Raw genomic sequence first — 26847 nt, 5'->3', positions numbered from 1 at the left:
CTCTTACGATGAGAGTAGATCGCGGGGGCCATCTTCAATGTCCTTGGAGGATTACCTGGTAATGTGAAAGAAAGATAGATGTTGTAAAGAGAGAGGGTTAGATAAGAGGAATGAAATTTTAGTAAGGCCTTTTAATGAAAGGGATTCTGAGGTCATTATCAATGGTGAGGTTAGAAATACGTATAGAATGGAGCGTTAAGTATTTTTTGATTGTGAAGTCTGAATGCGTAAAGAAGATTGGAACGTTTAGCCGATCCTCCATACATTGTGAACATTAAAAATTGAAAAAACTGTAAACCTTCAGTTCGAAACATTGAATTCCTTTTTACGGTATGAAAATATATATTATTTTCCTACAAAAAATGGCGGTGTAACAAGGCTCTGGTTGAATCCATTGCGAGCTATGTGCTTAGATGGAATGGAAAGTGTCAGGGCTGGATTTTCCTATAGGCTAACTAGGCTTCAGCCTAGGGCCTCAAGATCAAGAGGGGCCTACATTCAAATTGTTAGCAAAATTAAAGAGAAGTCTGACTCATTTAATAGGTAAATAGATTGTGTATTTAAGTATGAATAAGAGGTTTAGTTGATTGCAGTAGGAGAACTACGTTGTGTAAACAACCTGATGTTACCCGCGAGAATGATGCTATTGGCTAAAAGATTTGATGTCTATGGAAAAAAAAAATCGATAAAGTTTTAATAATCGAAAATCTGGGCAACCACAGAACTTTATTGTTACGACAAGTAAACTTATTCTATACAAATTTTAGAAGCTAGCGCTTCTTCAAACTCTTCGGATTAGCAGAAAATATCATGGGAGAACAGTTACCTAGTTCTTTAAGTACATACACACACATACAGACAGACATAATGGCAACAAAAAAAAAAACCATTTCCTATATAGGATAACTTTGTGAAGGCTGGCCTTGTGCCACGCCCTGGACGGCCGATATACACATACATATATATACTGGGCACCACAGCTCTGTCAGAACACAGACCAGACCATATCACTGGATAACACAGACCTACTGTCCAGCAGCAATGTTCAGATTGGTGAGTTAGTTAGAACAGATTAGAAAAACAAAAACATTTATCGCTCTAGCAATAAACTTTTTATGGGTTTCAGATATTACCAATTTTTTTTTAAACTACTTTGGCGTGTAATGGATTTAGTGAGGGGAATCACGATTAAAAGTGTCTAATAGTGATTTTTTAAAAATTCTTTCACGATCATCGACATCTTTCAGACATCTGAAACCTTATTCTTAGAAGAATAAAGAAACGGATACGATCACTTTCTCTAATCATTTAACACATGTTAAACACAATTAACATCTGTAACTATTATTCTAATCGCTTATAACAAACAATTAGGTTAAGGTGAATTCTGGAAGGTTAAGAGGGGTGTCTAGGCTATCCTCAAGTGCAGGTGTATTATATTTTATGCTCCTATCATCTGTTTAATTATATAGTAGAAATTAAATACATTAATATGATGCTTAATCGTTTGAGCGGATTTCTAACCTAAAAGCTGCATGGTTTGAATTTAACCATAGATTAGATTACTTTCATTATATGCAACTTTTTTCTTTATTAAACATCATTAGAAGCGAAGTTCATAGAGAGGGATGAAGTCAAGCTAATCTCTAAAGTGCCACTTCCAGTATGTTTTACAGTTTTAACCCTAAATAATACTTAGTAGCATGAAATGACTCACCGTACTTCCAAGATGAAAGAGTTAGTTCCACAGTAAAAATACGACAGAGTGCACGTGATTTTTTTCAAATGTGGGTGTCGTCTAAGGGATATCATTAGAACATATTAGATCTCAATCCTTGGTTCAGAACTTTTTCTTAAGGAATGATTTTAGCGGGTTCCTGAGGGATCTACAACGTCTTCTCAAGTATTATTTAATTTAAAGTAACGTAAAAAATTGATCACTTTTTGGGAAGAGGAAGTCATAAGAGGTTTTTTTTTTCTAAAGCGGAAGCTTCGCTCAAAACAGCGAACGGAAACTAGTGCTCCCATGAAACCGGATCGATAAGCGATGATTGAAAAAATTTCCCTGTAGCATACACGTTGCTCGCGAAGAGAACCTTACAGAATGGACTAGAATTAAGCTAAAAATGGGTGGCTTGGTTCTTTGTTCGCAGGTGGTGTTAGTATCATGCCTTGCAGCAGCCCGCGCCAGTGTTGGCCACCATGCCGTAAACACCTGGGGAGCTCATGCCTATGGCGCTAACTGGGGAACTGCTTTGGCTGCCGGTGCACCAGCACTTGCTGTCGCCTCCAGGACTGTTGGTGTCGCAGCTCCAGCTGTAGCCGCTGTAGGAGTTGCCGCTCCTGCTGCCGTCGGACTGGGCTATGCCGCCAGAACTGCCGCCTTGGCCGGAGCCCCAGCTCTCGCTGTCGCTTCTAGAACTGTTGGCGTCGCTGCACCCGCCGCTGTAGGAGTTGCCGCTCCTGCTGCCGTCGGTCTGGGCTATGCCGCCAGAACTGCTGCCTGGGCCGGAGCCCCAGCTCTTGCTGTCGCTTCAAGAACTGTTGGCGTCGCTGCACCCGCCGCTGTAGGAGTTGCCGCTCCTGCTGCCGTCGGTCTCGGCTATGCCGCCAGAAGTGCTGCCTTGGCCGGAGCCCCAGCTCTTGCTGTCGCTTCAAGGACTGTCGGCATCGCTACTCCCGCAGTAGCTGCCGTTCCAGCAGCCGTAGGAGTCGCCGCTAGAACTGTTGGTTATGCCGCCCCAGTAGTAGCCGCCGCCCCAACTGTACCCCCAGCAATCCAAATCGCTTCAAGGACTGTAGGTGTTGCTCCAGTAGCTGCCGCTGTTCCCGCTGTCAGCGTAGCCGCAAGAACTGTAGGTGTAGCTGCTGCTCCAGCTGCCGTCGGTTATGCTGCCGTCGCTCCAACTGTTCCCCCAGCAATCCAAGTCGCCTCAAGAACTGTAGGAGTTGCTCCAGTAGCTGCTGCTGCCCCAGTTTTTGCTGCTCCAGCTGCCGTAGCTGCCGTCCCAGCAGCTGTCGGAGTTGCCGCCAGAACTGTAGGAGTTGCTGCTGCCCCTGCTTGGGGAGGAGCATGGGGTGCTAGAGCTGTAGGAGTTGCTGCCGCTCCAGCTGCCGTAGCTGCCGTCCCAGCGGCTGTAGGTGTTGCTGCCAGAACTGTAGGAGTCGCCGCTGCCCCCGCCTGGGGTGCATGGGGAGCTAGAGCTGTTCATGGAGTGGCTGCCGCTCCAGCAGCTGTCGGTGTTGCCACCAGGACTGTAGGAGTCGCCGCTGCCCCCGCCTTGGGTGCATGGGGAGTTGGAGCTGTCCATGGAGTGGCTGCCGCTCCAGCAGCTGTCGGTGTTGCCGCCAGGACTGTAGGAGTTGCACCAGCTGCTGTTGCCGCTGCCCCCGCTTGGGGTGCATGGGGTGCTAGAGCTGTACATGGAGTTGTTGCTCCAGCTGCCGTAGGAGTTCCAGCTGTCGGTGTTGCCGCTAGAACTGTAGGAGTTGCTCCTGCTTGGGGAACCGTGGGTGCTGCCCACTTGGGCGTTGCTAAGCACGCATGGTAATTTCGATTGGCTCTAGTCTGTACATAGAACTACCATATCTTTTTTTTAGTAAATTTTTTAAATAAATTTCCATAAAAATAACTTAATTCTTCTTGTTTCCATTCCTTACGATTCTGCAACGTGTTCTAGATCTTCTTCGGTTCCATACATCATCTTGGCTTCCAACATCAAGCACTGCCAACGGGCACGATTACTTCCAATTACTCTTTTCCAAAATTCAGAACAAGTTAAACCTTGTTTAACATCACGCTTCCAGGAGTATTCTTAGAAGCAAAGAAAACCTTGGAAATCTGTCCTTTGATTTTGATCCTCGATCCTATTCTAAATCGGAATGAATTTCACTTTTTTAATGAGCAAATATATCTCTAAGATCTCTCCTCTTCCGGTTCAAGATGAGGTCGAGGTTTCGGAAACGTGTCTCGCATTTTTTGACAAGTTTCGTTTTTTTTTTTTTTTGAGATACATATTTCCTATACGAATCATGATCAACTTCTTTCTACTAGATTTTCAATTAAATAACTTTTTCAAGCAAAAACAATTGAGAGAAATATCAAGAAATATTCCAATAATGGAAGAAATTCAGTCTATGGAGATTTAAGAATTTCAACGTCATTATACTTGAAATTTTGTTTCACAAAATCTTCATCTTAGCTTTCAAAATTCTAAGAAAATTTGCTGAAATCTAATTCTACAATTAAGATCTGGAGATAACTGTAAAGGCACCACACATCACACTCAAACTGACTTATTCTTTTGGAAATTTAGCACAATTTAAGAATGTTTCTAAACTTTAGCATTGAGAGAAATATCAATATTAGAAATATAACAATGGAAAAGATTCCGTTTTTAGAATTTTTACAAGGTTCAATATTCGTAGAGATATACTGCTGAGAATTTCACTCTCTGAGATTATACTCAATTTTTATTTTACTGTCGTAATAACTCGCTAGTTAATGTTCAGAAATCTATGAAATTTGGTGCGGTTAAATATTGCTTCTAAATACGTATATGTTATTTACAAATAAAAAAAAATCAATACATAAAAGTGGGAAGGAATTAGCTTGTAGGTAGCATACAGAGTTCGAATTCAGCTGTGTCCGGTGATGCGCAGTGCTGTCCGTAAACGAGAGAACACTGCAAAGAAAAAAGCTCCTGGCCAAATATCTGAAGTTGCTGTCGCGCTTTATAAAAATAAAATTAAGCTGAATACTTCCGTGGTCTTTGAACTCTCTAATACTTTGCCTCTTATGGCCACCATCTGTTGCAGGATTGACAAACTATATGAAACGCTCTTAAATTAATGAAAGTATTTCGTGCCTACCTCATCTGTAGTCTTGTACGCTGTAGTATCCTCGTAATATCCAGTGTCCTGTAGCTTCTGCTGTGTAACCTGACTGTAGTATATGGCACCGCTGCTGACACTCTGCAATGCCCACAAATAAGGTGTTACATGTCTCTCATTTGGTTAATTTTTCTAAATTAATTACTGTCTACCTAAAAAAAAATACTGTTTAAAGCAACGAAATCAATAGATAGATACAGGAAGAAGATTCTTGACGCTGGCTTCTTGAGCAAGCCAACACCGAGCAATGGGTAGCATTAAGTGTTTGTTTTAAGAACTTAAATCACGTACGTCTGATGTTTACAAACTTGATTTGCAACACGTCTTTATGTTCTGGCCTGTTCTAAAATGAGTATCAGGAAATAAAGCTTAAGTTTATTCGTCAACATATAATCCATTATCAATTCTTATTTTCAATTTATTTTTGTATCTACATTACGAAAATCTGCGAGTCCACCAGTTCAACTGAACGGTGAAACGATTCCTCCAGCTGACGTAGTACGATACTTAGGACTGTACATTGGACAAGAGACTCACGTGGAACCCAGATACTCGACTGAAACGACAAGACGTGAACAGACGCTACAAGCTACTTACTAGACTACTTGACCGCAGATCCAAACTCGGCTTGAATCACAAATCAGTTTGTCAGCAATTTACAAGACACTGTTAAGACCGATATGGACGTACGGAGCAGAAGTGTGGAGGCTCAACCAAACCCTCTAACTCCAAACGCCTGCAGACACTACAGTCTAAAATCCTGAATGCTCCATTTCTAACCTTACCATACACACTGACCTTCACATCCCTTTTGTCTACTGACCTAAGAAAGTCTCGCTACCGCAAATTTCACAGCCTCCTAGCTCTCCATCCTAATCCTCTTGTACAACTCTCCTCTCCTCACCTTCGAGTCCTCCTCGTCACTTGAGGAAGTGGCCTAGGGACCTACTGATGTGAGTGTAATATCCACTGAGAAAGAGTTCCACCAATAGGTGATTGCTCTTACATGACATTCATGAGAACTTAACCAGTTTCATCAAATTTACTTGATGCAACGTTTGTTGCAGTTGTGAATGTACTAATAAAGTGAACAAAAAATCTGTATCCTCTTTGGGAACTACGAAAGAAGTTCTTTAAGGGTAAAGAATTCAATACAACCTCCTTCTTCCTAAGTACATAAGCCAAAAATGAGCCATCAATCAGAATAAGTGATGGTACGAAGGAGACTTGGGATGCAAGCAGGACGAGCAAGTTCTCCACTGTAATTGTTCTACGGCTCACCAAAAATGGACTTGCACATCATTTATTAAAATAAAGTTTACTTTTTCTGATCTCAAAGAGATATTTTCTGCGAAAATTCAAAATAAGAATCTTCTCGAAGAAAACTTCCTGTTGGTAATTGAAAAAGAAACGAAGAGAAACCAGGAAATAATATAGTAGATGTTTAGGCCAATACACCTCCTTGGGGATGACTCCAAAATTCATAAAACAGGCTACCTAAAAAAACAATGCATCTTACAAAAGCAATTTTCTTTTTACCTCGATCAGTTTATAAAGAAGGTTATAAGAGCCGACTAAATCGGGCCAAGACAGCTGTTTCCAAAACTCTTTCATCTGATAGAAACAAGCCGAGGTGTCCACGGCCGAGGTGCTATGTTTGACTATGTAGTCACCTGAACAGAAACGGTTCAACTCGCCAGCTTTCTTTATACGATTCATGGCCTTTTTTTAAAAACAAAAACAGAAAAATCAAAATTAATTAACCACAATCATAAAACGAAAAAAAGAGTTAAAAAAACATTAAATAGTAGTGATAATAACTTTACCTTAAATTTGGCCAGATCTAACCATTTGTCTACGGCCGGCTCAAACCATTGGTAATACAGATGTACGGCTAAACTCTTCTGATCCGGAAGGTGTTCCCGGAAACTGGAAATTTATAGTTTGATTACGCTTTTATTATTATTAAACTCTCATACAGAATTTACAGTACTGGTTCTTTATTTCTTATAAATAATAATACCTTGCGAATTCCTGAATAGAGAGATATAATTCAAATATAGAAGTAGCCATTTCCGCCCCTGGTGGGAGTGTCGGAGATTCTTCGCCAAGTTCTGGAGTGGTCATCTGCTGGCATAGGGTGTGTATCTCTGGACCTAAGTCGTTGGATACCTGGACAAGACTCAATCAGTTTAATATAGATTAGCAGTAAAAGCAAGCTCTGATGCTATAACAATGCTAACAAGGGTCCATCACATTCTCTTGCTACAAGTCCGGCCCTCCTCAACACAGCATCATCTAGTGACCGTCAAATACGTATCTATCCTGTACACTCGCTAGTATCTACACCATTCGCCAGCCGGCCACAAAGTAAAAACCAACTAAAAAAAAATAAAACTAAAATAATAAAGCCCACTTCTCAAACCCTAGTACAAATGTAAACAAAAAACAAGGACACATCTCTACTCGGTTCCACACAGAAAAAGCACACATTCCTTAAAAATATTTAAAAGAAAACAAAAATCAATAAAAGATTTTGTAGTAATATAAAGTTTTAAAATTCTTCTGTCATGTAAATTTTAGTGGTGAATTCATATGAAGAATGGAGATTTAAAAAAATAAAACAGAAAAACAGTTGGGCCTTTCTTCTTCAAAACATAACCTTATCTGTTTACGTTCATTTTGTACTCACCCCTAGCAGGAAATTACTGGTACGGGCGCGAGATCAACTCAGTTCATCATGTAGCAATCATCCAATTAAGAACTTGGATTTTTTATCAAATTTTGGTTGGTTTCAATAAAGATTCACTAGAGCCCAGGTCCTAATATCTTAGAAGCCAGTATCGAATAATACGAATTTTGAAATTAAAGTGGTAAATCTTTTCGAAGTTTAAGACCATGAATATTTTAAAAAGTCATTCAAGTAAATTACTTTTTTGGTTAAGCGACTTTCTTTAAACTTTAAATTGCTGCAACATCATATTTAATTTCCACCAATTTTAAGTGTATCCAATGGCACTTAGGAAAACCAAAAGTATCTCTACTAATCTAATCCCCTAATCGATTTTTTAAAAATACCTCTAACCTAATCGATCTTTTTAAAATACCTCTACTCTCGCTTTACTCTATTCGATCTTCTCTCTACCCTCGAACTATCCATTTTCTTAAAATAAATTTTTACTGAAAAAAAAGTACCAGCCTTGATACGGAAGTATTTACTGCAAAAAATTAAAAAAAGTGTTCTTTTATAATATTGCTCTATATAAAATGAGATCAAGTTTTGTCATAAACAATATTTGTTACGTTTTGTTTCACTTCTAACATTTTTAAATTGTGCCAAAATAAAGATGATATAATTTTCCATAAGTATTATTTACAATACGCACAAATTTTTTCACAATTTTACTGTTTAATTTTTAGGTATGAAATTATTATTTTTATTTAGAACCAATAACATACGTCATACTAGCTACAATCACGGACTACAACTATGTGTCCAGCTGAAGGAACGCTAATCTGACTTCGGCCGTCATTTTAGTGTTACTACTTTAGTCAAAATAAAATTTAATCATTTACCTGTTAGTTAACAGTTAACCTGTGCTAATTTATGTACAGTAAATTATTAAATAATGATTTTCAACATTTAATAATGTGTTTTAGAACGGATCTCGGAGTATACCCAGCAATATAAGTGATGTTAAAGTAATTTTTAATACAAAAAAATAATAACCCTATTCGGAAGCCGCATCTCCGTATAGTGCAGAAATTGTGAGAGATTTATAGATTCTGGATTGTAGAAAATTTTGGACTGTCTCGCATAAATTGCGACCTGTGTCACTTTTTTTTTTTTAAAAAAAAAATAATACGAACATAAAAAACCAAACCACAACATATAAATAATTTAGAGATGTGAAAATACACATTTAAGTGCAAATTTATGTAAATATATTACGAACTGTATAACGATGAAACGGTGATAAAGGTAAAAAACAAAGCAGACAAAAAAAAAAGAATTTTATTAAGAAAACAGATAAAAATCCACAAAATATGAACAGCAAAAGTATAACAGGTATTTATTGAAAGTTTGGAAAAATGTAATGAGCTTTAGGAAAATAGTGAAGTCACTTTTTGAGCTTTTCATTTAAAAAATAAAATAAAAATAAACAGGTTAAAAAAACAAAAACAAAAATATTAACACACTCTCACACCCAAAATTAATTTTATTGTAACTCACTAGTTATAATAATAATAATAATAATAACTATAATATAATTATAATAAATGAAACAACATGCTGCAAAAAAGCTGCATCTATGAAGCGCTGAAATAATAACTTAGGCGTTGTTGCAAGCGTTGCAGTTCGGTAAAAGTTAAGACACGACTGGAAGATGCATTCGACATTTTTTTTTTGTAAACGCTTTAACAAGTGCATTATCATAAAAAAAAAGTAATTGCCTATTTTTTTGAGGTGGGCTTTACGTCCAACTACCTGAATTAGGTGTCGTGGACGGAGGCGAATAGTAAACAGTACTTTACTGTAAAATTCTTCCATTAATTATAAAATAAAATCCATGGTCTAAAGACCGGCAATCGAACCCACTAAACCAACAATGCATACGTCATACAACTATGTGTCCAGCTGAAGGAACGCTAATCTGACTTCGGCCGTCATTTTAGTGTTACTACTTTAGTCAAAATAAAATTTGAGCGACTCTTAACCGCTCGGCTACCGTGGCGCCTCATAAAAAGTAAATGGACATTTCCATATCAAAACATGAAGGACAGCAATATTGTTGTGATACAGGGATGCCACCTTCCATTCACGCTTATTATACTGCACTCGCAAGTATACAACGTCTAAATTATTAAAGTTGATTCTGCCCATTTCCGCTCTCTCTAATATAGCTAAGTAAAAGAAAAACGCCGCGTCGATTTCTCTATGGGGTGTACGCTCAGGCTTGGGAAGCATCAATTATACTATATAAGTATTGTAATTGCAACATTTTAATAAGTTTTATCTTTTTTTAAAAATTATTTTCAGATAGATTTATTTCTTCAGAGCCAGAGACACTTGCCAAGGTTTATGGACGCGACGTTGTTTCCTAATTTATTCAAATTATTATTAATGTTTTTCTTTTAAATTAATTATTGAAAGCGCATAATTCATTTTCAAATAAAATAAAAAAAAAAAAACAATATTATAACAAAACAAGTAAAAAATTAAAAGGAAAAATTGTGAAAAACAATATTCGTGCCAAATATTCCAGACAAATGGTTTGCTTTTCAATTTGAGTACCTCGATTAGGTCCACATTTCTGGTCAACTCCTTGGCCAACTTGAGAGGGCAAGATAAAGAAGAAAGGTTGAAAAAGAGAAGGTCTGGGAGGACGGACTACCAAAACTAGACAAGGGCTAGTTTAAAACTATAGATAAGTAACATTTCACATAAAAAAAGGAAGAGAATTTTTACTAGGATTTGAAATAGAAAAGAACAGCAGGGAATAGATAAAATAAGATGACAGAATAGTAAGGTTATATTTTTTTCTATAAGTGGAAACCACAAAGGTAGGTTATCAAGAAAATATAACTTTTTGAATTATTAAAGAGATTCAACTTAGTCAGCTGGCATTTGGTAGGTAAATTCACTCATTCATTTTCTTTCATTAAAATTGTTATAAAATTGAATTCGAAAAGATAGTGCTATATAAGTCTAGTGAGTCCTCATGATGGTTAAATGTGAATGTAAGATAGTGCTATATAAGTCTAGTGAGTCGTCAACATGGTTAAGTGAATGTAAGATAGTTCTATATAAGTCTAGTGAGTCCTCATGATGGTTAAATGTGAATGTAAGATAGTGCTATATAAGTCTAGTGAGTCGTTAACATGGTTAAATGTGAATGTAAGATAGTGCTGCATAAGTATAGTGAGTCGTCAACATGGTTAAGTGAATGTAAGGTAGTTCTATATAAGTCTAGTGAGTCCTCATGATGGTTAAATGTGAATGTAAGATAGTGCTATATAAGTCTAGTGAGTCGTCAGCATGGTTAAATGTGAATGTAAGATAGTGCTATATAAGTCTAGTGAGTCGCCATGATGGTTAAATGTGAATGTAAGATAGTGCTACATAAGTATAGTGAGTCGTCAACATGGTTAAGTGAATGTAAGGTAGTTCTATATAAGTCTAGTGAGTCCTCATGATGGTTAAATGTGAATGTAAGATAGTGCTATATAAGTCTAGTGAGTCCTCATGATGGTTAAATGTGAATGTAAGATAGTGCTATATAAGTCTAGTGAGTCGTCAACATGGTTAAGTGAATGTAAGATAGTTCTATATAAGTCTAGTGAGTCCTCATGATGGTTAAATGTGAATGTAAGATAGTGCTATATAAGTCTAGTGAGTCGTTAACATGGTTAAATGTGAATGTAAGATAGTGCTATATAAGTCTAGTGAGTCGTCAACATGGTTAAGTGAATGTAAGATAGTTCTATATAAGTCTAGTGAGTCCTCATGATGGTTAAATGTGAATGTAAGATAGTGCTATATAAGTCTAGTGAGTCGTCAGCATGGTTAAATGTGAATGTAAGATAGTGCTATATAAGTCTAGTGAGTCGCCATGATGGTTAAATGTGAATGTAAGATAGTGCTACATAAGTATAGTGAGTCGTCAACATGGTTAAGTGAATGTAAGGTAGTTCTATATAAGTCTAGTGAGTCCTCATGATGGTTAAATGTGAATGTAAGATAGTGCTATATAAGTCTAGTGAGTCCTCATGATGGTTAAATGTGAATGTAAGATAGTGCTATATAAGTCTAGTGAGTCGTCAACATGGTTAAGTGAATGTAAGATAGTTCTATATAAGTCTAGTGAGTCCTCATGATGGTTAAATGTGAATGTAAGATAGTGCTATATAAGTCTAGTGAGTCGTTAACATGGTTAAATGTGAATGTAAGATAGTGCTGCATAAGTCTAGTGCGTCGTCAACATGGTTAAATGTGAATGTAAAAACTGCATTTATGTTTACAGAAATGGCCACTAGAGTTCTCCACCGGGTGGAGTATAAACTAGCTTACAGCTAATGTAATGGCGGCTTACAAGTCTTCAAATATGCCCATTTCTCTTTCATCTATTTCACGATTAAACAATACAAATTGTCAAGTTTTTTTGTTTCTGTTAACGATAATTGCGTAAAACATGAGATATTATTCAAAAATAATTATTATTTATCGTATTTTAAAGAATTTTTTTTTTCTTGCATAATTCGAAAGTTTATCAAATACCTATGGGAGAAATGTTGGAAAAAAATTTTTAAATTAATTATTTCATTGAAATTATTAGGTTTAAAGTATTGGCCAATCGCTGTGTAGTATGGTTGGAGACTGTGGGCGGGTCATGCCCACCTCTAGTATAACCACGCCCTGTCTAATGAAACCAGTCATGGGCTGGTCATAAGCGTATTAACAATGGTGCTTCCAATACCTTTCATTTATTTTTTTTAAATCTTTTATTATTTCCTTATATTTTAACAATATTTTTTGAAATAATATTAATCTTACGTGAATATTGAGAAAAAATGCTAACAAATTATTTTTTAGAAAAATTATTCTCAATTTTCAAGAAATTTTTTTATTAAGTTAAGATCGTTTTCGAATAGTTTTCGCCAATATTCGACAGTTTCACTTTACTTTCTCATGAAAAGAATCTCGTATGAACACTCTCATGACTTTTTCTTACCATAATTTACGAATATAATTGAATTTTATAGTAACTTATAATTGCATAATAAGAACGAGAAAAAGAGATCAATTTAATAATAATGTTTATAGGATGCGATAGATTCCCTCTGAACCCATTAATTACAAACTATTACAAGCCAAATTGACATTTAAGCTTAAATACGCCATTAGATCAGCTTCAAATGAACCTGTTTGGCAAATTCATAGTAAATTACAGAAAAAGCCTTTTTTTAAAACTACACTTCTGGTGTATTGATGAATATTGAATGTTTAACTGAAAGAGAGAACTAATCAGGATTTGAAACAAGGATTCAAAACAGGTTATTTTATTATTTCAGGGTAATTTAACAGCAAGCGGCTACCCGCACCAAATGCACAGCTGACACTATTCAACAAAAATTCTCAATTAAAATAAATTTTAACTTCCTTAAATACAATAAACAAAATGAAAAGTAAGTAAATAGGGTTAAACAAATAATTAGGAACATCCGCCATTTTTTTTTTTTTTAAGAAATAAGACTATTATAGCTCAAGAAAATTGGGGGAAAACCAAAAGAAAATTAGAATGTTTCAAGCTTACCAGTTTCTCTAATTGTTTGTAAGTTGCGCAGAAGTAGGGTACACCATTTGTGCTGAAACAGAATGCAAGTGAAACGGATTACTGGATTTACGTACTCTAAGACGTACGGGAATGAACCTTGTTCAGAGAGAGAAAGACTCAGGAGACTCCGGGCGTGTTCGTTGCTACCTCTAGAAAGTACAACGAACTGAGCAATAAGAATGGCTCAGCCAAATAATTCAACTTCTTTGCAACATTATTGATTAATTATTACTTTAAATACGCTCAAACTCAAAACACGATATTCTCATTTTTAATTTACAAGAAAATAATTGGAATCTCACTGAGCTGATGGACGACATTTTCTACAAAAAATACCTTTCAAACATGGGATTGTAATGGTCTATGCCTTTTTGTAGATCAACGATGAGTGCGGTGATTAGTTTGACTAAAGATTGAATTCTGGAGTCAGGATCTCCTCTAGCCGCGGAAATACTCCGGTGCACTTCTTCATACCTGGAAAAAAACCAAGGTCACCAATGTCAGTTTTTAACAGGAAAATTTGATAAATTAATGGCATTTATGGCTTAGATTTTCTTTGTAAGTGCTATTTCTGGGTGATGTACAGTTCTATCACTTATTGTATTCTGCGATAGAGGGTTAAGTGTGTTGGGTGGAAGAAACGCTTAACCAGGGAATGGTTTTTTTTTTCTATTTGGGCATCCATTGGTGGGATGCCCCAGCTTTTTCAGGCAGCTAATTCCAGTATTAACGCAACATGGGGAGGAAGTTCCAGCATGAGTAAGTCCAGCAAACTGGGCGGCTATTACTGCAGATGGGCCTTTGTGTAATCAGGAAATATGTGCATCAAGTGGGCCAGACCAGGAACAGTTTGTGGAGGTTCTTCCAGGTAATAGAAAAAAAAAACATTACACTCCTGGTGTCTGGAAGGGATTGAGTAAGGGTGGTTACTTCTACGCTCAGGAGGAGAAGCGCTATCCCCTCAAGCTTCACCACCCACGGGGCTCTAGGCTGGATTAGAGTGTCTGTGTGGAGATCGCCAAGTCCTACTAAAAGGCCCTAAGACTAGATTTTAAGATCTCCCTACCGGAGATTGTGGCATCTGATAATCTTAACCATAACTTTCTAGGATTATTCCAGTGCACTGTGACTGATTGAGTCGCCATGCTCCCTAGTGTCCTGTTGCTACTTTATCAGTTTATTGTATCGGCATCTGGCAACTTTTAGCCGGATTTGTTGTTTTAAAGCCCCCTGCACCTCTTATGAGATTAGGGGTGAGGCGGGGAACAATGGACATTTTGTATTGCCTGCGGCGTTCCTTCCCCTTTTTTTGGTGGAGCCGCCCGTCTAAAACAATCTAATCTAAATGGCTCCTTAAGTGCGAATATGCATACAAACTCTTAAGACTTTGAGAACTCTACCTAGGAAGATTCCTGTCTTGAGTAGGCTTGTTTTGTCAGGAGCACACACTTCTGTGTGATCTACCGTTTTTACAAAACGGAGATCAACAGAGAGATGTTAGGTAACAAGAGATCAAGTTACCATTATGAGCGAGTACTTGCGATAAATGTCAGTTGCTAGTGGCAACCGTAAAATAGCCACGAGTCGGCTTAAAGCTTTATTATAGAAGTGTTTCGAGCTTAATTCGCACAGTGTCCACACTACACCGGATGGTGCACGTCGAATCACTGAACTATTGCTGAGTTCCAATTCTAAAAACCTACAAACCTATCTTCTACATCTGATCAACGTATTTTTACCACTCTAGTGTGCCTTTCTTCAGACAGGTAATGATTTCGCCACGAATCTCCTTGTTGAACGGACAACATTTCCAATAGGCCTTCATGTTGGCCAGCAGTCCAAGGCACCTAGAATGATTCAAGAAAAAAAAAAGGAGTCAAATTTATAGCTCAATACAAAACTTTTTTATTTACAACTACGAAATAAATAAAAAAATAAAATAAAGTATATCAAGTAAAACTGACCTCAACAGATTCTCCAGCTTGTTCATGGAAGATCGGTGATGATGTGGAAACAGGATACGATGCTTCTTAATTAGCTGTAGGGCGAATTCCAGGAAGTTATTGAAGGATTCGGCCAAGTAACCTTCCTGTAAACAAAGACGGAAGTAATACAAATTATCAGTTTGCCATAAGCCCAATTGAAAGAACGTACAATTTTTCGGAGATCAAGTTTAGATTAGTTTAATTAGAATTCTCATTTCTTTGAATTGTGAGTTAGAACCACGAAGTTACCACTAAGAGATATCTTGTGAATGTGCACAAGAGAACTTGTTTAAGTGCCCTAATTGACCGCTCCGTAATTGCTTAACAAACAGGAAATAAACGACGATTATGACACTAAATTGCCCTTAAAGAATTCGTCGAGGAGTATTTTAGTACTTCTTCTTAGCTGCATTCCACCTGTTATTACACACTTTTTTCTGGGGCCCCCCCCACGCGCTAGGGACTGGTTGCCATGACAACCTCATACCTCACATTCCCCGTACTCGACAAGACCCAGAGCGACGAATAAGGGCCACCCTCTACATACCTTTGACACTAATTAAACAAGCTAAAATCCCTTTCTGTTACCTTTTTCATTTAACACCCTCAATAGAAATAAATTCCATGTTATGAATTCTTTATTAAAATTTGTTTTAAAAAATCTGATGTGACTAACTAACACGACTTTTTATCTTCTTTTTTTATAAAAATTTCTCTCTCGGGAGAAATTTACTGAAAGCGTGTTAAATTTTCAGTTTCGTAAAATCTCCGGAAATATCTGCTTTGAAGTCCTCAGTGTACAAAAAAAAAGAAGTAGTTTTTAGAAAATGGTCAGCATGTGTTTTTAGAATATAAATGCTCGTAGCTGTTTGCATGATAATAATAATAATAACAATAACAATAATAATAATAAGGGAAGGGAGGGAAGGGATTAGCTATGAGGTTAGCATACTGGACTCCCACGCGGAGGTCCCGGGTTCGAATCCAGCAGCTGACCCTTAGATTTTCTCTTCCTAGGAGCTTCTTACAGCTCACTGGTCCGGTGATGGACAGTGTTGTCTGTAACGAGAGAACACTGTCCGGAGGCCGGCAGTGCACTGGAAAAAGCTCCGGGCGCTAATAACCTCAGCTGTTGATGCGCCAAAAAAAAAAAAAAAAAAAAAAAAAAAAAAAAAATAAGGGAAGGGATTAGCTATGAGGTTAGCATACTGGACTCCCACGCGGAGGTCCCGGGTTCGAATCCAGCAGCTGACCCTTAGATTTTCTCTTCCTAGGAGCTTCTTACAGCTCACTGTCCGGTGATGGACAGTGTTGTCTGTAACGAGAGAACACTGTCCGGAGGCCGGCAGTGCACTGGAAAAAGCTCCGGGCGCCAATAACCTCAGCTGTTGATGCGCCAAAAAAAAAAAAAAAAAAAAAAAAAAAAAAAAAATAAGGGAAGGGATTAGCTATGAGGTTAGCATACTGGACTCCCACGCGGAGGTCCCGGGTTCGAATCCAGCAGCTGACCCTTAGATTTTCTCTTCCTAGGAGCTTCTTACAGCTCACTGTCCGGTGATGGACAGTGTTGTCTGTAACGAGAGAACACTGTCCGGAGGCCGGCAGTGCACTGGAAAAAGCTCCGGGCGCTAATAACCTCAGCTGTTGACGCGCCTTAAATCATAAAAAATAAATAAAAAAATAATAATAATAAAGTAAAGTAATTGCCTAATTTTTCTATGCTTAAAAGAAATTAATTTAGAAGATTTTGGGCACAAATATAATAATCCTAAGGAAGAACTTTGTAAATTAATTAATAATTTTGAAGAGAAAAATATGTGCGCAATTTTTAATTATTTAAAAAAAGTTTTAAAACTAAGATCTTACACTTTACTAAGTTTATAAAGTGAACATGAACTTGGAACTCCTTTGTAACAGATAAATTGTATCTCTATACAAGTAAAGATGATAATAATAATAAAATAACACTCGGAATAAGAAATTTCACGAAATACAATCATTTTTACGAAGTGGTAGAATTTAGCATGATGTACTACCAAGTGTGGTACGCGAGCCAAAAAAAAGGTTGAGAAACGCTGGACTAAACCAACAATACATCTTAGCTTTACGGGTATAGCCTCTTAACCGCTCGGCTATCGTGACGCCTAATAATAATAATAATAAATAATAAAGTGTCTTTATTTAAATTTTTATAAAATTACAATTTGTTTATTTTATTGTATTGTGACAGACAAATACTGATGGTTGACAAGAACCGTCTGAGTGGCTGCATGATAATAGAATCCGGAATTGCTGGCATTAGGGTCCCCGCTTGCTCGTAAATATTACGGAGTCTCGGAATCCATTGGAGAATGATTCTTATGTGTCTTGCAGCTGAGCTACTGATCTATGACTGACACAGAGTCTGGCCGAGGTTACAGGGACTGTTACTGCTTGGCAATCAGCAAAATCACTCCACTCTAAAGCCGCAGTAACAGCTGTCTTTTTTTCTTTTTTTTTTTACATGATCTACGTAATGGATATAAGAACAGACTTACCTCTTGTCTGGTGAGCGTCTCATGCGGCCAGGTGTGCTCCAGATTGGACAGGTGTCTGGCCAGGATCAGCGGGTCCACGCCGGGCAGTGCTGAATAGGCGATCCACCTGACGGCGGAGACCTGCAGTTCGCTGAGGTCGCCTTGGATAGCGTGCTGATGTAGAATGGTCAAAGCTGCCTGGCACAGGTCGCCACTCCAGACGTTGCTCTGTACAAACAGGAATGCTATCCTTAATTACCTCGCGATTCTACGAGAATCAGTCCAGAAAGTTTACGCGACTAAGAGGGTCTATAACGGCACCACCACCAGTTCTGTTTGTTTAGCCTCAGGAGTCTGAAATATGTCGATTAATTTTGACGATTTCAGTGATCATAGCCGGAGCCTGAAAGCGTCCTCAGTTAAGTTCCAGCTCAAGATTGACGAGTTTCTTTCTGCCAGGAAATGCTCATTTACTTTGTATGGTAGTGTTTAGGGAAGTTTCATACATGTGCTTTCTCAAAAGGTCATATACATCGACTCTGGCCACCATGGATGTATAATGTAGACTGTTCATGGACTGACAAGACAGAAGACACACCAACCCTCCAATGATGTAAAACAGTATATTGTAAATTAGTCCTGAAGATGTGACCTAGTCCCTAGGTCGAAAGCTCCGGCATAATAAAGTTTATAATGACTGAAACTGGCAGTTATTTTTTTCATCCTATTGAAACTATGATTCAGTCACCAAAAATAATGAACAATAAGAAATGCTAAGAATATAATACACTCGTATATACCCACCGCCTGTATTCTGGACATTTCATAATTAGCGAATACAGTGGTGAGTCGCACTTGTTGGCGCATATCCTCCCAGTTATCTTCTTCGGAGGTCCCTCTATCCTCTCTGGTCGATAACCACAATTTCAGTCGAATTCGTCCCTGAATATTGGATCTCTGTGTCCTGGCCTCCAGTTTGTACCAACAATCCAGTCCTGTCGATGGGATTTCCTATTCAACATGGGCAGAAAATTGTCATAATTATTATTATTATTATTCGGACCAATAATACGAGTAAGCTCATTAGTGCCAATAATAACTAGCCCAAAGGTTGGCAAACCAATCTCAAGTTAGTGGTAAAGCTAACTGTCTCCTTAAACATGGCCCAATATTAACAAAGTTTGTGTGATCACAAGAGCGGTTGCCCTGGTAACCTGCCCAGAAGGCCAATAATACAGCTTATAACTTGTGGTGTAACCTCTCCAAACAAATTACTTTTTATTTTCTCGTAGTCTACGTAGAGGAAATCAGTATTGCGGTCTAGATACATTATTATTATTATTTTTTTTCAATTTGGGTTGAAACCATTAACAAGGCTCTTTCTCTTATCGCGATTCAAGTAATTAAATTTTCTTCAATCAAAGAATTTTTACTAAAAAGTTAGTTGACTTTATAATTGTTTGCTGCGCGTGACTTCTGATGCCCACTTCCTGTACAAACTTATAAAATAATTAAATTTCAACTTCCTTTAACGCGTACCAATCTGTTTTGCGAACAGAAATAATTATCGCAAAGTGATAATTCGTTAATGAAGGCAGTAGGAATCCAGGTAGTTATTCCAGGGTTGACAATGCTAAAACTGCAGATCTGGTCCTGATCAAGCAAGATATCTAAATGGAATATAGCGGGGGGAAAAAATCAACTATAACAAGCGGAAGATATCAGAAAGAAAGATCAGTGTTGCCATTTGTCTGTCTTGTGGCACCAACAAGAACATTTTAAAACCCGAACTCTCCAGTATCTTGACAGTCATCAACTATAAGGCGAACACGCATAACATTGAACATATTTCTGTTCATAAGTACAAACAGTAAATAATTGTGGGTAACTATTTTTCTTTTGTGGATAAGCGAGAGAAAAACTGTGGAGGCCGAAAATGCAATGAAAAAAGCTCCGGGCGCCAATAACCTCAGATGTTGATGCGCCTTAAATCATTAAAAAAATAAATAAATAACGATTTTTATAATCACTAAAATAAATGTAAATTGCAATCTAGTTCTGTAATACGAGTGCATGTTCCTCAGTCCTGAACATGACTTAAATCCTTAGGTCGATAGCTTAGCATTGACATCCTAAAAAAGATTTCAGTTTTGGAAGGCTGACAATTTCCTTATATTCTGTGAGATACGATGGCTGACTGACCGAGCAGAATTTAAGGCTAGTGTTGAGACATTTTGAATATTTTGTGGTTGAAAGTCAGTTAAATAAAGGATTTCATTTTATTTCAGGCGTAATTTCTACTTCCTGCTTAGACCGTAACATGTACATGGTTATTAAGTGTTGCAAAAAGGAGGAAATAACAAGATACCTGCAGTGGAATGTTGACACATCCCAGGAAGTCATCTTGGGAGCCGCTGCGAGCACTCTGGGCAATCTGCTTAAAGAACCTGCCGAGTCCTTTGACACCTCTCACTTCGTTCAGTTTGGACACTGCGTCGAACACAGACGACTCATCATCGTGGTCCCTGGAATCATGGATTGAATTTTTTTTTTTTTTTAATTTTTCTTACTGCAGTGCCCATTGCAATCTCTGACTCTCACACACAAATCTTGTAAATCACTGCCAGTAGGTGATAGCGGCTGCATAAGGAAGGTAATCTGGACACCAACACTGGCAAAAAGAGGAAGTGGTGGCGAGATAAGTAAGACAGAGAGGTTTGTACCGGAAGTACTAGGCTTTGATAAGACTGTTTGCTGACAGAGCTCTTGTCTTGTGGCCGCACACCACTCGTCATCAAGTCGTCCTCTCCTATTCTCAACGGCCCCATAACCATGGAAAGCTTCTGTTCCTAAAGTCAGACCATTTACATTCTTCACACGGTTCTGGAGAAGTAGTGGTCACTCAAATTATGGCTTTGAAGGATTAACAGTTCAATAAATGTGTTTATTTTTCTGTATAGTCCTCTTTTAGGTCAATGCACTTGTTCAGTTCATCGTAGAAAAATAAAACATCGATGGTACTCACACTAATATTAAAGAGAAATCGATGACCATTTTCAAACCCACTTCAAATATCTTAAGTTTTTCTCTATTGCTACTCGTTATCTAATTTAATTGCGTCTGTTGCTGTTCCACATGAATAGAATTCAAAAATAAACTTTATAGTTTATTTTTCAAAGTATAATCCATTATTATGAATCGCCCAGTCTTTGTGTCAATAATTAAATTCCTCTTTTGGCACTGCGAAGGTTCTTTGTGGTAGTTCAAAGGAAAGGAAAGGAAAAGGGTCAGAAGGCAATACTAGACAGGAAATTCTGCTAATTAGATGGCTATAATAGCGTTGGGCCAATGCAAGATGAAGCAAGCATTAAAAACAAGACGTAAAACATTTCGTATATACTATTAATATATTCTTATCTGATAAATAATGAAAGAAGTGTATCTTGCAAGAAAATAATACATGAATACTGTAATATTACAACTTACCAAATGTCTAAGTGAAGAATATCTGCAGATACGTCGTCTATGTCGCTGAAACAAGGTAGGTTACAAAATTATTGTTTACAAATTAGGGAAAATAAAATACAAATAGAGGGAATATTTAAAGGCACAATTGTAACACTACTTTAAAGAAAGTAAAAAAAAAAATATGGAGTAACTACTCGCACGACATCCTCAATTTACATAATTTACCTGTTCAGTAAATACAATATAAGTACACTGAAATGGTATTTTAAAGAGATACCCGAACATAACCTTCGTCTGGAAGTGCCCGAATTTTCTGAGTAAATATTTAAATTAAAAATTATACTACACCACTTGTCGTGAAACAAAATAATATTCCAAATTAATGATAATCGTAAGCGACCATTATCGATATAAACTCAATGTTCTAAAAAATCGATTCACTAATCGATTCCTGTTAGCTGATTCGTATAAATCAGTACAAATTATTTGTGTTTTAAAGTGTAATCTAAAACAAATATTAAAATAATTTTAACGATCTTTCGTTTAGTTATTTGATACAAATTTACTTTTAAACAGAATGAAAAATGTAATAATTTTTGAAAACCATTTTATCAATCTCACGGTATTTCTGGCAAAAACAAAGATAACCTGTACAATTGCAACAGATTCTTTGGAGCAGTAAGGAAATGTTTAAATTCCCATCTCTTTTATTTTTTTTAGTAAATATCGAAAATACTATTAGGTACTGTGGCCAATTCCGGTATTATGGTAACGGAAAATATTTTAAAAGAACCTGTTTTTCACAAATCTGATTTTACATTGAGTGATTAGTATTATTGACTACATATTAGGGCAATAAAATAAATAAATAAAATAAAACTTACAATCTAAACTTCTCGTTCCAGCGAGGATTGAGAGTCTGCGGACGGACAGACGTAGCTCGGATGAACTTGGCCGGAACCGCCGAGCTGATGCTGTCCCTGTGGTCGCGCCGTTCCTTCCGCTTGAAGCTCAGACGGAAACTATATTAAAAAAAGGAATGAATTCAGAAATTACATCTCTTGTCCTCCTCAAATAAATAACAATTTGAATATTCCCGTGATTTTCATGTTTTGTTTGTTTTTTTTTTCACACAAATTCGGGGAAAACTATTTTTTCGAACTTCTGGGACCTCAAAAACTTTTACGATTACGATCATATGATTAGGAGTAAGAGAAGTAAAGACATAGTAGAATAAGATTGGTTGTTGATGGTTACGATTTCCAGTGGACAGCCAAAAAACTAATGGTCGTAGCAAGACAATCGAACAACGACATTGACAGTGATGGAGTACACCACCTCCGAGTAGCGAAGGGAGCTGCCATTATCTATTGGGCCAGGGTCCTCTTTGTCTTAGCTTCCATCTAAAATGTCCAGTTTCACAATAATGTTCTAGACCGAGTAACATTTGCAGCCAGATGTTTTGGTATAGTTTCAATTTCCTCTCTTCCCAAAAAGTCACCCGGAAATGATTGTTTTTTGAATTTCCCTAAATCAGGAAGAATCGTTTTTAATACAAGTCGTGGGAGTTGTAAGGGAAAAGAGGTAAGCAGTTACTTACAGCTGTAAGAAAGTAAGATCCTCTTTGCATTCATTCTCCAAGACGATAGGAGAGGCCCTTCCGTTTCATCAGGGACCGAAGAAAGATTGACATGTCGTCACTTTGACATTCATACACTTAACTCGGTAGATATGGATAATGACCAGGCTTTTGGTTAATGCGATAAATGAGACCATTATTGCTGGACAATAATTATAATTAACGATGAAGTCTTCTAAATGTAATTAAAGAAACAAAAATCAGCTACAAACTCGTAAGACTTTTTTAAATAACAGTTTTTCTGGTGGTGTTTTTATAATAGAAAGACGGGTCTGATTAAAGTATTTGTTGTATCTCCAGAAATTCTATAAGACCCTGTCAAGAAAGGCCACAGTCAGCAGTATTTTGGCTTGGTATAATATTCGAAAAAGAAGTAGTAGAAATAATGGAAAAAACATAGAGCTGAGTCAATAACGTCGTTAGAGGGGAATATGATGACAACCTCCCCTGGTGAGTTAAGAAGTGGCACCCTCCGGGTTAAGAAGTTGGTAAGTCCACCAGCAAGTGTTGCTATGAGGACGCCGTAGGGGGGCTGGATATGCTGACAGAGCCCACTCCAGGCTCCAGCTTCTCGGGGGGAAACAATGCACATAAAACCACTTAAACTTTCCCTAGAGAACATGGTCCATTCACTAGCATCCTTGCAAAAACATCTCGGCCTTTTGTTGTGTGACTCACAAGTGCAGGTCATTCAACTGGCCTCACTTTTACGATAAACTTGTTTTAACTCGTGTACTGAGGTGGAAATGGAGGACTTAGGGTCCATTACGTGCACTAATTATCATTTACTACATAGATAGCCAGTACTACTTCAAAACCTATTCACACGACATGTTCTTCATGAAATCGCACCAAACGAATCTAATATCTGGAACGACAGCAATAACTTGAAGTAAACGATATTCCTCTATTTATTCTTAGAACGTTCATTCTCTTGCAAACAGCTGTTTAGATGAATGCAATTTTTGAAACAATAACCTGAAAACACTATAACCGCACTTTAGAAAGATGGAAGCTACATACCCACACTGAATTTTTGGGTACTTGATAGTAACCTTGGTTGGATTTTCTTCGGTAAATGTTATTTTGGGGAGAAATAAATAGACTTTTATATGTTTAATTGAGCGTGAGGAACGCCAAGTTAAATGAAAATCACTGGGACTGTTATTTTTTTGAGCAAATCTAAAAATAAAATCAAAAAGTTCAGTTACGTATTACTTCCGGTAGAAACTATATTGACGAAAAACTTAAGTTACGTTTTTGAGTTACAGTGAATAACTTTAGTTAAAGAAGTGTAGAAGATGCAGTGATGATATTCTAAATTTTTAGAAAACGGTTTCCCCATAAAGTCAAGTGATATAAAATATGTAAAACATACACTGGGCCAAAAAAGTCTGTGAACACTAACCTAAATTTTATTACTTTTATTATTATCTTATTAGAAACTTCTTTTATTTTCAAATGAAATATACTCGATAGAGAGAAACCAGAGTTTTTCATTTTATATTCAATCTTTTATTTTTGTTCAGCAGGAATATCACAATTAAATGTTTAACAAAACAACACCCCAAACGAATGCAAAAAAAGTCTGTGAACACTTCGCAGAAATAAATCATTGTTACACATTGTACGTGAATTATAAATTTTAAAAACTTGTAGGACCTCCTATGTTCCTAATCACTTCCAACAAACGAGCTTTCATCGATCCTAATAATTTTGTGGTCGTCAATGTTGGAATTTTATCCCACTCTTCTAAAATAGCGTTTTTTAGTTGTTCACGGTTTCTTATTCCTCGTTTATTTATTTCGCGGCTGATTTCATCCCACAAATGTTCTATTGGGTTAAGGTCTGGCAATTGTGGAGGGGTGTTTAGGCGCCAGAGTGTATTATTTAAAAGCCATTCCCGAGTTTTTAGTGCGGTATGTTTCGGGTCATTGTCTTGTTGGAAGACAAACGTTCCCTCCAACCCTAATTTTTTTGAATTTTCTTTTAAATTGCGTCTTAATATATCCACATACACATATTGGTCCATCATACCATTAATTAGATCTAACTTGCCCACTCCTTTAGCACTCATGCACCCCACACCAGAATGTTGCCTCCCCCATGCTTAAAAGTAGGCTTCATATTTTTCATTTTCATAGCTTCATTTCTTTTTCGCCACACTTTTTGTCGTCAATCAGACCCACATACATTGAATTTCGACTCATCTGAAAAGATTACGGTTTCCCAGAAACTAGAAAGCTTAGAAACATATTCTTTCGCGAAATCCAATCGGCGGTTACTATTTATTTTATTGATTAAAGGTTTTTTCCTCGGGACTCGACCGCAATAATCGTATTCATGTAATTTATTTCTAATTGTCTGTGGTGTTACGCTTACACATAACCACTTGATAATTCTTGACTGATTTTTTGAGCGCTTGTCCTGGGTTCTTCCCGAACAGACTTCAGAATTTGCCGTTTATGAAAGGAATTAAGTTTTGGTGGCCGTCCACTGCGTGGCCTACTAATCACATTTCCGTACTTTTTAATTATATTATGCACCGTTGAAGGGTTTTTTTGAACTATCTTCCCTATTTCTCGAATACTTTTTCTTTCATTTCGCAACGTCACAATAAGTTCTCGAATTGGTCTGGGAACTTCCATATTAGTGGTTAAATATGTACTAATTAGATTATTTATTCACAAAACTGACTGTAGTGGTTTCTACAATACAATAGAGAACTTTGAAACTTTATTCAATCGTTTTTCTGTTTGTTATCTTAATGTTTTTACATATTTATACAGCTGTTCACAGACTTTTTTTGCATTCGTTTGGGGTGTTGTTTTGTTAAACATTTAATTGTGATATTCCTGCTGAACAAAAATAAAAGATTGAATATAAAATGAAAAACTCTGGTTTCTGTCTATCGAATAGTATATTTCATTTGAAAATAAAAGAAGTTTCTAATAAGATAATAATAAAAGTAATAAAATTTAGGTTAGTGTTCACAGACTTTTTTGGCCCAGTGTATGTACAGGCAAAATAAAATCTATTCTATTCTATATTTAGGAACGTATTCTCTAGTTTTTTTAAGAGTGAAAACACAAAAAATCACTTACCTACTACATCTTCTTAAAATAAAGGAAAACAAAAATAAATAAATAGCGCTGGATAAATAATAAGTCGAAAACAAAACTAACCTGTACATGTACGTGCCAACGTGCGCTGTAGTATAGAGTCAATACTACCAACTACGGCGAAACTTCAAAAAAAAGAAATATCCCTAAAATTTTTACAAAATTTTATTTATTTTTTTTATTTATTTATCTTAGACATACAGGCATTAATATTGCTCGGTTAACATGATACATAATATATTACAGTTTTACATAAAGATTATTTATGTATTCTATTATATTTACAAAATATACTTAGGGATATTTCATTTTTTTTTTTATCCGTTGAACTTTCGCACTAACTGCAAGACCTCTGCAGTCTACACTATTGCCGCGCAGATTACGGCGCGGTTGCAATTTTATACGGCTCCCTAATTACAGTTGCAACACTGCAAGGCATGACGCATGATTCAAAACTAAAATCAGAGTAATTCATGCATTTTTAATAACCGGTTCCCTATGGTTTCCTAATTTTTAAAAAAACATGAACCGACAGGATGCCCATCACTGGGACAGGATGACTTCTTAGGTCAGAGAGGACTGAATTAATAAAGCTGCCCGTGCTTGAGAATTACGCTTCCAACAAAGAGGAAAGCGGATGTCCTTAAAAATTTATATATATATTTTTTCTCTTTCAATAAAAGAAACTGTGCGGAAGGTAAGCCGATAGGCAACAAATTCGCCTCTCTGACGTCAAAGTAGCTGTTATTTGAGAAGTTACGTAACCTGCAACAACATAACCTCCACTTCCTCTATACGGTTCAAATTAAGAGATAAGTTCCAAACCTTCCAAACCAGTAACTGCCAATCTGTCTGTCCGCCAACACAGCACTTAGAGTCATATCTGTG

General features: G+C 36.9%; 2 protein-coding genes across 2 annotated transcripts in view; one reads left to right on the top strand and one right to left on the bottom strand.

Annotated features, from left to right (window-relative positions):
* Positions 1–26847, bottom strand: part of unc-13-4A (BAI1 associated protein 3) — a 115250-nt gene that overhangs the window by 17577 nt on the left and 70826 nt on the right. The window contains exons 11-24 of the mRNA XM_074112740.1: positions 22083–22220; positions 21217–21261; positions 20099–20255; positions 18535–18741; positions 17752–17958; positions 15194–15318; positions 14969–15076; positions 13566–13703; positions 13209–13260; positions 10190–10228; positions 6917–7065; positions 6720–6822; positions 6433–6615; positions 4873–4974 (exon numbers count right to left, since the gene is read on the bottom strand). Of these exons, the coding sequence (XP_073968841.1) occupies positions 4873–4974; positions 6433–6615; positions 6720–6822; positions 6917–7065; positions 10190–10228; positions 13209–13260; positions 13566–13703; positions 14969–15076; positions 15194–15318; positions 17752–17958; positions 18535–18741; positions 20099–20255; positions 21217–21261; positions 22083–22220 (1753 nt within the window). The remainder of the gene's footprint in view (positions 1–4872; positions 4975–6432; positions 6616–6719; positions 6823–6916; positions 7066–10189; positions 10229–13208; positions 13261–13565; positions 13704–14968; positions 15077–15193; positions 15319–17751; positions 17959–18534; positions 18742–20098; positions 20256–21216; positions 21262–22082; positions 22221–26847) is intronic.
* On the top strand, positions 916–3632 carry LOC141446238 (uncharacterized). The gene is made up of 2 exons (XM_074112752.1): positions 916–1053; positions 2154–3632. Exons 1-2 carry the CDS (start codon positions 1042–1044, stop codon positions 3549–3551), a joined length of 1410 nt encoding a protein of 469 aa, XP_073968853.1. The 5' UTR covers positions 916–1041; the 3' UTR covers positions 3552–3632.

Source organism: Rhodnius prolixus, unplaced genomic scaffold, assembly GCF_049639745.1.
Source record: "Rhodnius prolixus isolate KJV_2025 unplaced genomic scaffold, Rpr scaffold_1, whole genome shotgun sequence".
Taxonomy (NCBI): Eukaryota; Metazoa; Arthropoda; class Insecta; order Hemiptera; family Reduviidae; genus Rhodnius; species Rhodnius prolixus.
This window is presented reverse-complemented; position numbering and strand designations above follow the sequence as displayed.